This window comes from Corapipo altera, unplaced genomic scaffold, assembly GCF_003945725.1.
Source record: "Corapipo altera isolate COAL_440 unplaced genomic scaffold, ASM394572v1 0, whole genome shotgun sequence".
NCBI lineage: Eukaryota > Metazoa > Chordata > Aves > Passeriformes > Pipridae > Corapipo > Corapipo altera.
Genome location: NW_020884872.1, coordinates 4,132,819 through 4,147,691, shown reverse-complemented (window position 1 = coordinate 4,147,691; position 14,873 = coordinate 4,132,819). Strand labels below are relative to the sequence as shown.

Below are 14,873 nucleotides of genomic sequence, written 5' to 3'. Positions count from 1 at the left end.
ACCCACACACACACACATATATATATATATCTCCTTCTGAAACTCCCCAGCTTTCAGAAATGCCCCAAATGAAAAAGTTACTGATTTGAGCAACAGAGGAAGAAAAATAAAAGCCTGAGCTCTTTCAGAGCTGGATTTCACAAAAGCTTAATATGACATTATTCTCTTAGTTAAAGAAAACTGAACTGGTATCAGTTGACAAGTCGATGTGACTTCAGTGAAAGAGTTCCTTATCAACGTGGTTACAAAAGCAAATATAATTTGTTGAAGAAGCCTAAGAGAAGGAGCTTAAAGACCCGTCAAACACCAGCTAACAAATGACTTGGGGAAAGAGAGAGGCCAGATGAATCAATTCGTACCAAAAGGAAGTTTGTAATACCAACATTTCCTTCCTCTTGCCATACAGAGGTCAAGCCACCTATCTAGTACTTTCTGTTACCTTCTCTGTTATTTTTTCTGTCCCCTCTTTGCTTGTGCATTCATCATAATCTGTTGGGTGGTACATTTAAGCAGAAGACAATGCTGGAGAGTGTATAAATGACAATCTGGTAGTTCTGAAGCTGGAGAATAGTCAAATCACTGGGGTGTCATGATGAGATCACACCTCTCAGGTGTGACACCCCACTCTGTGTGTCAGGCAGCTGCTGGGTCGAGGAGAGGTGGGATACTAGAAGCACAGCCTAGAGGGAAAATTGCAATGCACTGACAAACCCCTTCAAGAGCTGGGCTGCCAGTGATGCTCAGTTGATATTTAAATATAGGCACACTCCTCCTGTCCTCCTAAACTCATCAGCAGCCCAAGAGGATGCTCCTAACCTGGAGGCTTCCTCGGTTATTCCCTCATTTCACACTCCTGAGGAGGTTGTTGGGAAATTCCCAGCATGAGTGAAGCAGGAGGGTTGTGTGATTGGTCCAAATCACCATCTGGTTGGTTTCTTAATTTTTACCTGGCCAAAATTTTCACTTTTTAAAGGTAAAATACACATTTACTTCCCTTTCTTTTCCCAACGTCTAAAAATCAGAGCAGGTAAGGACATACCACCTAAGATGGGACTCAGAAAGCAGCACCTGCTCTATGGGGACCTGTCCCTACAACAAACCATTTGTTTTAGCACAGGTTCAAGGGGGACAGGTACTCTACAAGCCCCAACATGAGATAGTTGTGATCCTACTAATTGACAGGATTTGTAACTTTCCAGATTTACAGCTGTGAGAGTAATAAGCAAAAAGGATGCACAGGGCAGAGCATAAACATGTTTCTGAAGTAATTTTACTTTAGATTCTAATTGACAGTTTTAACAAATGCATTACATCAAGGATATTGGTTTTGGTATTTTTTTCAGAGATAACTTGTGAGAAGAATTCAGCAGCTGTTAGTCAGCCATTAGGAGACTAATATTTCTTAAATTATATATATACAATTTAAGAAATAAGATAGATATATATATATCTTACTTAAATTATATATAAAGGAAAAGAAGTTATACAATCAGCCATCGTGCTGGTCTTGGTAACATGTGGGTTTTCACCTGAACTCCCAATCCACAGATGTGTGAGGAAAACTTGTGCTCCCAGTGAAGAAGAATTCACATGTTCATTTATTTATTTCTTGGGGTTTCTATCACGTGCAAAATTATCAGTGCAAAGCAGAGGGCAATGTGGTTTTTAATTCTTTTAAACAGAGCTAGTTATGGCTGTGTACAAGGACCCATTTCCACTGGTAGTTTATGGACCCTAAAATTTGTGACCAGCATATCTAACATCCCTTTACCTTCTTCTCTATAGAATTGTTTCTTGATATAGACAAAAATACCTGTTGGATTTGTCCTTTTGGATCAGTGGTACCTCATTTCCTATGTCATCTATTCATGTTATGTAAAAAAACTTCTTGGATGGATAAGCAGGAGCAATATAAAGAGAAAGAAAGGCTTTTCATCCGCCTGTTTTACACATACTTTCACTTCAAAAGATTCAGATTAATAACAGGCTTTATCATCTTTCTAGTTCTGAAGAACTCTTGGGATACAAGCTGCTCCTTACCCTTTATGGAGAGGCTGCTCTTGTCAATGGTGAAGTAGGAGCTGTGTTCCAAGGCATCCCGAAAAGTGGTGATGACACAGTGGATATCCACATCTTCTGCAACCACTAAATTGAAACCTACCACTGTGCTGCCATTGGTAATACCTGTTATCAGCACTTTAATCACACCAGCATCCACCTGCTGAAGAACATCGAGGGGTAGAGATTTATGTACCTGGAACAAAAACAAAATGCACGTGGAGATGGATACATAGGGGCAATTAAATTATTAGGCTCCCAGAAGAGCATTATGCATTTCAACTGTGCTCCATACTCTAGAGGGAAGCAGCAGAAAATTGACCTTTTGCTTTATAACATTTTCATTCTACAGCAGCTGAAGGATTTGGTGTATATTTAACCACGAATATTAAACAAGCCAAGCAATTAAAATATCTCATCTGTCATTTGGCACTGGTCCTTGCCCCTGGTAACAGAAAGGAGAGGAGGAGGCTGCAGGGGAGTTCTCATGTTCTGCCTCTCAAAATGCCTCCAGAGAGAGGGGGAAATCCAAAATGAGGAAGAACTGCCAATGGAAGTGGAGATGCTCTTGACACTCAAGAGCACATATCTTGCACATATCTCTCAGAGTGGTCCCACAGCCCAGGTATGTTACAGCTTACAGCAGACCACACTCAAGCCTTTCTTCACATCTGATTTCTCACCAGAGCCAAGCCAATAACATCTCTTTTTAAGTGGCCAGAACCAGGGTAAAGAAAACAGATGTTTCTTTTCATCTGCTCTGCCAAAGAGTTCAACCTCCCACTCTTCAATTTGATTTCAGAAATATTTCATTAAAATCTTCTGTGAGGAGTGTCATATTTTTTTCTGCAACATCTGACTGTCATCAGGGTACACAGCCCCAAGTCTTGATCCTCCTGGAGAACCCAAGAGCTGGGCTAGGAAATGGGTCTGCACTATTTTAAATAGGAACAGTCAGCCTCAAAATATCGCAGCACCAAATCACTGCTGAATTTAGGTCAGTCTAGAAAAATCGATAAAATAAATGTTCACAGTGTGCACAGTCACCTTGGACTTCACTGGTGGCCCAGAAAAGAAAATGCCACCTTTTTCAAAGTGCAGTGAGCCTTCGTCATGACTTGTCTGGGTAGCTCCAAAAGCTGCCTCCTTCACCATGCTGGAGAGGAAGATGGAATGCTTTCTGTGGGATGGGAAAGCACAGCCCTGTGTGAGGGTTTGCAGCAGCTTGGCTGCTCAGCCTTGCCACTGCCCGGCTCAGATGGAGCCACCAACCCCTCTCAAAGAGCTAAACAGGCTGCAGCTTATGCTCAACCTCTTCCCTTCCCACCCTCCAAGGCTGGATACCTCTGGAGGGGAGCCAACCACGGGAACATCTCCTCCTCTTCACACAGGAGAGCACTCCATGGGATAGGGCACCTGACCTTATGCAGGAACCCAAGGAGGATGTACAACAGCATTTGCACTTCCAGTATCATTCCCTTTCATCTCCAGCCCCAGCACCAGCCCCAGGAGAAGCAGACATAGGTCAGATGGTATCATCTCATGGGAGTAACACCAGACCAGACACAAGGCTAATATTAATTCAGCTTTAAAGGACATTTTAAGAAAACAGAAATACAGACTGTTTCTGAGGAACTCACTATGAAAAGAAACTGGTAAACGTCCACAAGTTCTCACCTCAGTCCTTTTCCTTCAGTTGCCCAGAAAAGGGGCCTGATGAGACAGCACTGGACTTCCCAAAGGAAAGCAGGGAACACACACACAGAGGTTTGCATGCCATCTAACCACAGGCAGAGCACATACCTGAAGACCAGGTGCCTGGGTAAGCCCAGACTATGTGATACCATCCATCAATGTCCTGAATTTTTCCATTAGAATTGTATATTTTCTTCTCTCCCTCTCTCCAGGAGATGCTCACAGATCCTCTGTGTTTCTTAATCTCCTTCACATGTGTCTGGGAAGTCTTTTTAGATTCTTTCACACTTACAGGTAGAAAGTACAGCATAAGTGGGACATAACTTTTGAGCCTGCATCAGGCAGGTAGTACAGGCTGTTCTGAGCTATCAGTATTAAAATTGCACTTAGAAACTGCCATCAAGAGTGCAAGGGGACACTGTCCCCAGCAAGACAGCAGCTCCCAGCAGCACAGGAAAGATAAATCCCGTGCTGACCCTATAAACCCTCCCGAGCCTGGGGTACACACAGCAGCCACCAGCCTCAATGCAGGACACAGAGAGATGGAAACAGCCAAAGAAACACCTACATTTTTTGTGATTTCTCAGCATATTTGCTCTTTGCCTTCCCCTTCCAGTGGCTGTCAGGCTCCCAGAAGGGGAAGGCACAGAGCAGCAGGGCAACCTCACCGTAAGGGCCAGACAAGCAGCACTCGGCCCAGGTGAGAGCTGCGCAGGAGAGCCACCTCTTCCCCACACCTCACTTTGCTTTAGGCCCTCTCTTTAGGGTACATCACTCACTTCCCTTCCTGTGCTCAGATTTCCAGGGAATGAAGGGGCCAGGTGGGGGCTACACTGCAGCCACCTCTTCTTCCTCCACATAACTTCTGCAGGAAATATCTGGAGCAGGAAGGGTGGATTTCAGCCATGAGTTTAAGGCAAAGGTCGTGCCAGTGGTGTAATGATCAGGGCTGCCAGCAGTGACTCCTGTCAGGGAAAGCCTTGGAAGAGGCAAGGCAGGAGTCAGTGCTGGGAGCCAGCAGGAGAAGCAGCCTTGTTTCTCTTGCACCCACATGCAGAGCTGGTGCCTTTTCTTGTGGATTATCCCAGGTGATCACAGCTTTTGCACACCTGTGTGCCCTGCCTGCTGTGCATTACCCAGCCCTGACTTGCCCATTATCCATTATCCAGCCCTGGAGACAGCCCCAGGATTTGCAGGCACACTAATTTGCAACCCTTCCCTGAGTTGTCGGGGCTGTTGTGTGTTGCATGTGCTGGGTGGCAAAGTAACATTGCACAGAACAAACCCCCTGCATGCACCTGGAAAGGGCTCCCATGTGCCTGCAAATCCCACAAAGCAAACCTTGCAGTGCCCCATGAGAATGGAAACAGCTAACTTCCCTATAAAACCTGGGCAGACCGTAGGTTGTCCTTGTCAGACCCAAAATCTCCCATTTCACCAAGCTGGGGGCTTTGAGCCCCTTCTCCTCTCTCTTTCTGCAGTTTCACAAGCAGGTACTGAAAAGTTGGAGGTCAGCCCTAAGTTTTCATCTTTCATAGTTTTTGTCTGAACTTCTGGACATTGAAAACAAACACCTGTGACATCCTCTTAGTCCACCCTGATTTCATCCTCTTTCTGTATCTATCCTGAAAATTTTATTTTTTCAGTTCTTCTTTTTCACAGAATCACAGAATCCTTTAGGTTGGAAAAGAGCTCCAAGATTGAGTCCAACCTTTGATCAATCTCCACCTCGTCAACTAGACCAGAGCACTGAGTGCCACATCCAGTTTCTTGAACATCTCCAGCAACAGGGACTCCACCATCTCCCTGGGCAGCCCCTTCCAGTGCTTAATAACCCTTTCAGTGAACAAATTCTTCCTTATGTCCAACTTGAACCTCCCCTGGTACAGCATGAGGTCATTTCCACTTGTCCTATCAGTGTTTCCTGGGAGCAGAGCCTCACTTCCACCAGGCTCTAACCTCCGTTCAGGGAGTCATAGAGAATGAGAAGATCCCCCTCGAGCCTCCTTTTCACCAGGCTAAACACCCCCAGCTGCCTCAGCCTCTCCTTATGTGACTGATTCTCTAGAGTTTGTTTTGTTTCTGTCCTTATTCCTATTTTTCCTCCCGAAGCAGATCTCGCAGTGTCAGGGGACATTCACTGTACTTGTATTTAGCCACTAGGTGACACTACAAAACACTTTATGCAAAAGGCTTCAGGATTTCACAACAGGTACCACACCCTGGGTTAACAAAACAATGCTTGCTGAAGGAGGGCTAGAAGAAAAGAGGAAAAAAGAGAACTTTTTGGAAAGAAATATTCAGTACCCTTGGGCATGGGGTTTTCTTATGAGACAAATTATCTTTGAGTCTATCATTGTATCTACAATTTCTGTAGCACATAAAGGAAACCTGAGCAGTGGCAGAGCAGGAGAAATCAGAATGCCAGAAGAGTCACAAGAAAGGGAGAGAACATGAGCAAAATTAACACTAGCTCCCTTTCTCAGGCAAGAAGAACAGGAGGCAGGTAAAGTCCATTTTCAGGGCCAGGTGGAAGCCACACTAATTCCAATTTAACAGGATGGAAAAGGCCAATTTTTATATTTTTTTTTTTTTTTTTTCAGGAAAAGGGAAGTGGCAGACCCAGGCAGCCAGGCTTACCCCAGGGATGGCTGTGGCATATTTGGTGGGTTTTCTGGGAGCACCCATCCACAGGTCCAGGGAAAATGTCAGCAGCCACTGAGGAATTTAACGCACCTCAGTGAATGTATTTTTAATTCAAACCTTTTGTTTTTCCTGATCCATTTACTTGAGGACAAGCTCTAATGCCATGATATTCTTCTTGGCTGTTTTCAAAGACAGGCTGAGCACACCCCAAGAAGACTAAAACACTCCCTCACCCTCAGCTATGTTGTTTTTCAGTTGCATTGCAAGGAGGATGGTGAAACTACCCTGGACAATGACAGTGCAAGTTGTCCCATCAAGTTTTTACCTCCTGATCTACACATTATTTAAAGGATGATATTTCCATTTGCTGTGCTGCCAATTTAACCACATGGCACTTAAGTGCTGGGGCTAAAGAACATTATACACATTAGGATTTATAAATCCTCTGAATTGTAGATTGTGATTCCAAAGAGGTTTTAAAAAACGTCTCTGGCAAAGTGTATTTAACTGGAACCTGATAGTGCTTTTAAAACCCATAGAACTTTCCTAACTCACTTTAAAGGATCCATTTCTGGTCCTCATAACCTGAAAAGAAAATCTGCAGATCTTTCTGGTCTCCTAAACTTCATTTCCTTTGGCTTCTAAAAATGCAACATTTGTAATATTATTTTGCTGTAATATTATTTTGCTGTGATATTATTTTGCTATAATATTTTTTGCCATATCCAGTAGCTATGCAACTACAGACTATATAGAGTGGCTCAGAGGTGGGAAGGAATCAGCACTAACACATCTCGCCAGCTGATCCACAAAACTGGAGCGCTGGAAAAAGGAATTAGTTCTTTATAATCACAAGCGGTCATTTTCTGCCTGAACACTTGAGAACCAGGTAAAACTGACACAAAACTTACTTTTGTTCCTTTATGCCATCATTTTACAATTTTTCCAAGCATACTTGTAGCTGTGATTTTCTGGATTAAAGTATCTGACCAAATGAAGAAAATATATTAATTTTAGTCCATTTCAACACTATGCTGTTCTGAAATAGCCCCGGGGCAGAATGTGATGCTGAGTGAGAGTGAGGTCAGTGGAGAATTGCTCCATTTTCACTTTGCTAATCACATCACTCTGCTTTTTTCACTGTTTTCCTGATGTGACAGCTCGGGGCCAGAGCAGCTCCATGAAAGCTGTGCTGCGCTAACACATCCAGAAAGGTGCAAACCAGCAACGGCCACTGGGAAGCTGATTTGATATCCAAGAAGACAACATCATGCACAGATCAATGGACCACCCTTTTCCCTCCTTGCAGTTGTCTCTGACCCCACGCTGGCCTGACCTCTGCCCCAACACGTGCTGCCGTCGGTGCACCCGCTGTGTTCAGCTGTGTCTCAGTGCCAGGCTGTGACTCTGCACACAGTGAGTTTAGGGAGGCCTCAGCAGGGTTTGAAATTCATATAATTATCAGCAGTGGATTTGTCACCACAGTTATCAAGGCCTCTGAATAAACAGACAGTAAAGGGGAGATAAGGAAGGCAATAACGCAGCGCAGCACAACCAGAGGTTTTTTCAGGCACCGGCATGTCTGAGTGAGCACCAAAGGAACAAAACTTCTGATAAATTGCCTACAAAATTAGAAGAGTGATACTGTCAAAGGCAATGCCTGAGAATTCTGAGAGTGTTAAATGTGCAGAGGATATCACAATGTGCTTTGATATCCTGCACTCTAATCAGAAGTGAGGGCAGAGGTGACACGACAAGAAACCTTTCCCTTTCCAGATATGGGGCTACAAAAACAAGGATGATTGTAAGAATTGTCAGCCTTGAGGTACTATAACAAAGGGTAATAGCAATCATACAGTTAATTAATCTAGTGCTGTGTAGGGCAAAGGTAGCAGAGCTCTTTGCAAGTTCCATTAACTTTTCACCACACCCCTGGAGGAAATCAATAATCCAGTACAACTGGGTATGAGAAGCAGAGGATATGGAGGCACCAAAGACCCTCCAAACCCTTATCTCCCTCTAAAACACAGCTGTACACTTATCCTGCAGTCTCAGACAGCTGGGGGAATTCAGACCTTACAGGTGTGCCAAGGGACACACATGACCATTCATGGGAGAAAGACCATACACGTGGTTTCTTTGAGACTGGTAACAGGTCACATCCTTATAAGCCACTTACTTCATCAACAAAGAGCTGTGCAAAGGTTTGATATTCCTCACTGCTGGTATTGCTAAAGCCTGGGGAGTATTTCACATTTGTTATCCGAACTGTGCCACTAAGCTTCTGGACAGCTGCAAAGTAAGAAAAAAAAAAGTTTAAATTGATGTTCTATGGACTGTAGCCCAAGGACAAGGGTGTGACAGTCTCCAGCATGCCTGGCCACCTGGATGTCTGTATGCATCAACTCCTAACAGCAGAAAGCTTGAAAGGTATCCAAAAGTCTATAAGTCATCCAGCACCTTAGTCTGCCCTGTCTAAGCCCCAAATGACTCTCAAGAAGGGCACTGACCTCCTGTAAGTCTTATATCTGCCAGCTCTATCTGAGATGCTCAGCTAGCTGTCCCACCAGTCCCTCCAGAGGGCAAACCACTACAAGGACCAAGGTCCTCCCTGCAGCCTCAGAGGAAGGCTGGGCAGCTGCCTGAGGTTGGACATCTATACTTCAGACAGCTGTGGTGGGGTAAGATGAATCCCAACAAGGTGTATTCTTTCCCCCTGAAGTCACACGATATTAAGGCAGTCTCAAACATTTTAGGTTATTTCCTGATATTGCTGGGAATTGCTGGTATTTCCTGATTTTCCCAGTTTCTCTGGGTTTGGCATCATTACCACAGATAATGGAGGTGATCAGAGGTCAGATAAAAGGGCTCCTCAAGACAGGGTTTGTACCCTTGGCATCCTTTTAGTGGCTTGCCAGGCAAGTTGACTGCCATCACTCGACACTGTGACCATTGCCAGCAGCTCATTTTCCCTCTGCCTCCCAGCTGCTGACAGGTCATCACCCCTGGCATACCAAGACCTAAAGTTACAATGGTTTATAAAAATACGGGATAGTCTTCACCAAAAACCTCAGGGATTCTATTATCTGATTCAGTTTAAAGTTGTTTGTGAACCAAGTTACAAGTCTTTGCTCCCTGGTGTAGCAGCTCCCTACACACACCCATCTGCATTTCTACAGTGTGTAAGGCACCAGGTGCCAGCTCTGAGACTGTCAGACTCCTGTACTGAGTTTTAGTCTCCCATATTTTTGAAACAGCAAGAATTGTAAAGCAGGGCTCTGCATAAACTCTGTGGGCCACTTTACAGCAAAGTTGGTTCTAGTCACATTGGGATAAAAATCATTTGAACTGGGACAGGATCTGGAAAAAAAAAAAGAAATAGTAATCAAGTAAAGCTTTGCAGGGGAGAGGAGAAATGCCTGCTTGAAGCAAGCCACTGAAGGAGGCTTCTTTTATCCCAGCATACTTCTGATCCTGAAGGAACCCCCTCCACCACCAGTCCGATCCAAGATTTTGGGCTTGCTTTTTGCTGTGCCTTGTGTCCTGTCAGATGAACATAGGGATTTGAGGGGTGAATCACATTCAGTTATCTCAGGTGAGAGGGGAAAATGTTCTGAACAATTCTCAAATAAAAAAAAAAATAAAAATCAGTATTTAAAAGACATGACAGACTATGAAGAGTTGGCTGAGGTTGAGCCTCCAGGTCAGAGATGATGCCACAAGGAGGAGCTACATATTAAACTCCACCAAACATGGATTTTTGCCCTCTAAACTCCTGCCCCAGGCTAGTGAGATGCCACCATGGTGGTTCTTGTTCTTGTTCCTCAGGCATAATCCCTTCACAAGCTTCATTACCAGCAAAGGCCCTTGGCTGAATATTTGATTCAGGGAAAAGAGAACAGTTTTTTTATAAACTGAACTTGTGTAGAATTCTTCAATTTCTTTTCCAGTTGAAAAAAAATTACCTCTATTTTTTGGTTGGTTAAAATTTGATATTTTGATATAAAAAAAAAATTGTTTTCAATAAAAAAAAACAAAACCTCCCATTTTTTTACTCATCCCTAAATTGAAAGGGGGCAGGGGAAGACAAAGCAAAGCTGTAAGTGAAGGTTTTCAGTTCAGCATAACATGCTTTTCAGCCCAAAATTATCTGTTTCCTCTATTTGACCACTGAGGTCCTAAATCAAGTATTTGTCAATCTCTCTTCCAGGTTTCATCCATGCCAAGCAGAGCCAAGAAAGAGAGAAGACAGAAGATGAGCAGGGCATTGGCAGGGCTGCCCAGAGCATGGCAGGGTGGCAGGAATGGACACCCTGGCACTGGTGAGCAGGGCTGGGGGTAGGAAAGGCAGGAGGAGCAGCAGAACTGGCCTTACATGGCTGAAAAAGTGGTTTTCCAGGGAGAAAGGAACGAGGGAGAACTAGAAGCAGGGCTGGATGAGGGGAGACCACCAGAAACAGGAGATCATAGGAGAGGGAGAGAGGAAAGAGAAGAGGTGAGTGTGGTTTGGGATCAGAGAGATGAGGAGGGCACAGAGAGAGAATAAAGACAAGCAGAAAGAAATCTGAAATAGCTACTGAATAGTAACACACTACAGAAGAAAATACATTTAGTGATAGGCAGAGACAGTAGCATTCCTATCCCCAAAAAAGCTGTAATTTTAAAGACCAAGTCTGACTGTAACTTTGAAACATGATTCAGCCCCGACCAACAGAAAAATCCCCTAATTAGCTGCAACACATCTGCCCAAACCCAAACAGATTAAGCCCTACCCGACAGCCTTGTTATTCTCAGTTACAGCTCTTGAAAAAACATCTCACAGGTTTCCAGGCAGCTCCTGCCTCACAGGGGATTTATGGGGGACTCTGACTCATCATCCTCGGGTGAGAGGAATGGGAAGGCAGGTCGTTTGCCTCCCTGGCTCTCTCTAAGTTAACTCTATAGGCAGCTGCTGCTGCAGTTCCCTGATGCCAGAGGATGCAGGAGAAACCAAGATGTGTGGCAAAAGGAGGAGCAGCAAATGCTGTGATGAGCCACGTTCAGTGCATCCTGAGTGCTTCCTCCTATTTGTGCTTCCTCCTCTATTATGTGTTTCCTCCTCTTTGAGATGAAGAAAAGCAACACAAATAAAATCAACTACCAAATTGCCCGGAAGAGAAATCATTTTGAGAAGCTGATTTAGAAAAAAAAGTGCCAGCTCCTGCAGGAAAACAATTTTGACACTGAAAAACTAGTTTCAGATGCCTTCACCCCAGAGCTCTGATTCCAGCTGTGCAACTTTGCTGACTCTGAGTGAGGCTTTGCTTCTCACACCGCTGAATTACCGTGCCTGTAGATCCCCACCATACTCACTGTGATCCGTGGCTGGGCCTGGCATCAGGCTGGGTGCTGCAGAGGCACCTGGAAAAGCTGGAGACCCCAGGGATCCAGTGTATTCCTGGGACCAAGAGCTGTTCTCTCTTCCCACCTCCACATCTTCTCCGAGAGTGGCGTTGAGGGCGGGAACACCAGCATTCCCTGTGGCCAGCAGAGCTGTGCCAGGGCCACCTCGAGAGCTGGCCTGGAGCACACCAGGAATTCTGGTGGTAGCAGAGGCTGTTTGATTTGGAAATGCCAGCAATGGGGAGCTGAGTCGCTCCTGCCCGGCTGTGCCCGTGGGAATGTCTGTGAGAGCAGCCTCTTGCTGTGGTGCTCCAGGAGAAGCCTTTTCCAGGGAGCTTTGCTGCCATGGACTTGTGGCTGCCCGACTCTCTGTGCTCACAGCAAGTGCCTTGCTGGTTGTGGTCCCCGTGGCTTTGGGGCTGTCAAAGCCCACCTGTGCTGCCAGACCTTTTTTCCAAGGGGCTGAAGGAGCACTGGTGGGACTGTGGGACACTTGTTTGTCACCCAGGGGCAGCGAAGAGGCCGCTGTCTCAGTGGCAGCAGGAGATGCAAGGCCTGCAGGGCTTCCTTCTTCAGGAGCATACTCTGTGCTGTTTCTTGTTTCAGGAGCCATTGTTTCAGCCAGAGGATCCACAATCTCACCTATGACACAGGAAACACATTTAAATGGGACCTCAGACTGGAAGAGGAGGCACCAGGGTCTGAGCTGAAAATGGCACCAAGGCCCCTCAACCACATGTTAGAACATTGCAGAAACAGGTCTTGGCTATTCATTAACACCCTTTAGCATATGTGGGGTTTATAGGGCTGAGTCTTCTTTGTGACTACACAGAGAGGCAGGTTTGATTCCTGAGTCTCCTCTTCTGCTTACCAGGCCATGGACTATTACAGTGGGAGGAAATTAGCCACAGACACACCAAAAGAGGAAAAATCACTCCTTATTGCTCATCAGTCAGTTATTTCAGAGAGATTTCATCTGAAGACATATATATATATAAGGTTCAGAGTCAGATCAGATACAGTCTTTCAGCCAGAGACTGCAAAGGTGCAATTACATGAACAGATGGCATAAAAGCAGAGGTAAAACCCCACAACTTATTCCAGCATTTCATGGCAAAGAAAAACTACATGCCACTCTTTTGCTCACCCTCACAGTTCCTTCCAGGTCTGGATGGATTGGTATCCATGGTTGTCTTGCATCTGCACATGTAGGAGCCCATCAAATTGATACACTCTGCAAACACAGAGCAGTCATTCTCGGTGTGAGAAGCACATTCATCCCAGTCTGTAGACCAAAACAAGAACATGGGTCAGAAAGCCTCCCTTCTGGCTGCATTAAGATAAAAATAATCATAAAGTAGTCCTTTTTCAGTTTGTTAATGTGGTCTTCCTTTTCCATCATTTATCTGTCAGCCAGGCTGAGTGATGCAAAATACTATCTGCGTGGTTATCCTCTCAGATATAAATGTTTTGTTCTTGTACTCTGACAAATATTTTCTCTGTGTAAAGACTTCTTTAACAATTATTTTTAGAAGTAAAAACTTACTTGAAATGAAAAAAATACTGCAGGTTTGTGCTACAGCCATATCAAAAGCACACACTATACCAAGTTCTGTGTACAGTACCTCCAGATACATCAGGAAATTAATATATCTGTTACCATTAGCTACTAGTAGCTAGTAAACATTAAATAGAGACTTAATCCAAATAATCTTCCACATAAAATAAAAAGTAAATGTAAGTAACTCCCATGGGAAGCACTCTTCAGTTCTTAACAAAGGAAGAGTTAAGGGCAAAATCTCTTTTTAAACGGGATTTCTTCTCAAATGTAATACTGTAAAACTGTGACCCTCTTTCTGATAGTCTCAGAAAATAGCTTCTGTTTCATCAATGCATGAATATGCTCTAAGGGTGTCCCTTATGTCTGGTTTCAGCTGCTCTGAATCAGTTAGAGATGCTTCTTTCATGCAATTATAGACCTATTTTAATGCTGAGTCTCTTCATTCTGAAGGGATTTATATCTGGAGTCTTGTATTGCTTTTCACACCCTGTTCCAGCAAACCTGCAAAGGCTGAGTTAGTGCTTTGGACATGAATAATGTCAGTGAATCCCACGTGAGGCCTCCCTGTGTGCACTCCCTCATGGATACACCTTCCCTGCCTCAGGGCTGTGAGAGAGGGAGAGCAGCAAACCAGACTGAAAACTGTGTCTTGGGACAAATAATTCTAATCAGAGGCAGAAAATTGTTTTGAACAACACATTAGCATAAATGCTTGTTCTGCAAACAGGCAGAGATTAATGACTGTGATTATTTGTCCTAAACAAAGGAATGCCTCATTCCGTGTGCATGCACATACATGCACTCTTCCTTCTGCTTGCAGACAGCCTTCCCCTTTTACTTCCTTCCAGATAATAGTTCTTTTTCCTTTCTTTGTCATTAGCTAATTGTTGTGTCCATGATAGCCTCCATCAGACAACTTCATGTGCCTGTGGCCAGCATCTGCTTATTCTATTACAGCCTAAGCCACTTAGAGGGAAGGCAGAAAAGTGCAGGATTGACTAAACACCAGCAATGAAAGTGCTCTCATTAATTCCTTACTGTGCTGTGAAGTAATTGCGACTCCTGATGGCTTCACACACCATCGGAGAGATGCTCCCGTGTTAATTGCCAAATAACTTACATTCACTGGCTCCATTGTCTCTGAGGATTTCCTTTCTCCTCACTTAGCATGGCTTTTTAAGCAAATTCCTTCACCTCTGATGGCCACACTCAATCATGCATCAGCCCAAATCACTTATGTTCCCAGTCTCAGTGCTCACTGGCACTGGTACATCACTCAGGCATGCACATACACACACACACACACACACACACACACACACACACACACTTTTTTCCTCTATAACCATCCTCTATAACCATCACATCTCAGCCAAGGTGTGCTCTGTGCTCTCTTTCTGCTCTCTTTGCATCTCTCTGGCCTTTCACATTTGGCACTTCCCTACACACACCCCTCAACCAACAGTCCTGCTCTGAAAATTATAAAAAACCCACCTTTGTGTTCACTGTGATTACTCATTATACTTGTAAG

The 14,873-nt window shown here is 44.4% G+C and overlaps 1 protein-coding gene across 1 annotated transcript in view; it reads right to left on the bottom strand.

The window, feature by feature from the left end:
- UMODL1 (uromodulin like 1) overlaps positions 1–14,873 on the bottom strand; it is a 73,287-nt gene that overhangs the window by 13,937 nt on the left and 44,477 nt on the right. The window contains exons 11-15 of the mRNA XM_027638837.1: positions 12,929–13,066; positions 11,752–12,423; positions 8,579–8,691; positions 2,041–2,254; positions 430–489 (exon numbers count right to left, since the gene is read on the bottom strand). Coding sequence (XP_027494638.1) covers positions 430–489; positions 2,041–2,254; positions 8,579–8,691; positions 11,752–12,423; positions 12,929–13,066 — 1,197 coding nt within the window. The remainder of the gene's footprint in view (positions 1–429; positions 490–2,040; positions 2,255–8,578; positions 8,692–11,751; positions 12,424–12,928; positions 13,067–14,873) is intronic.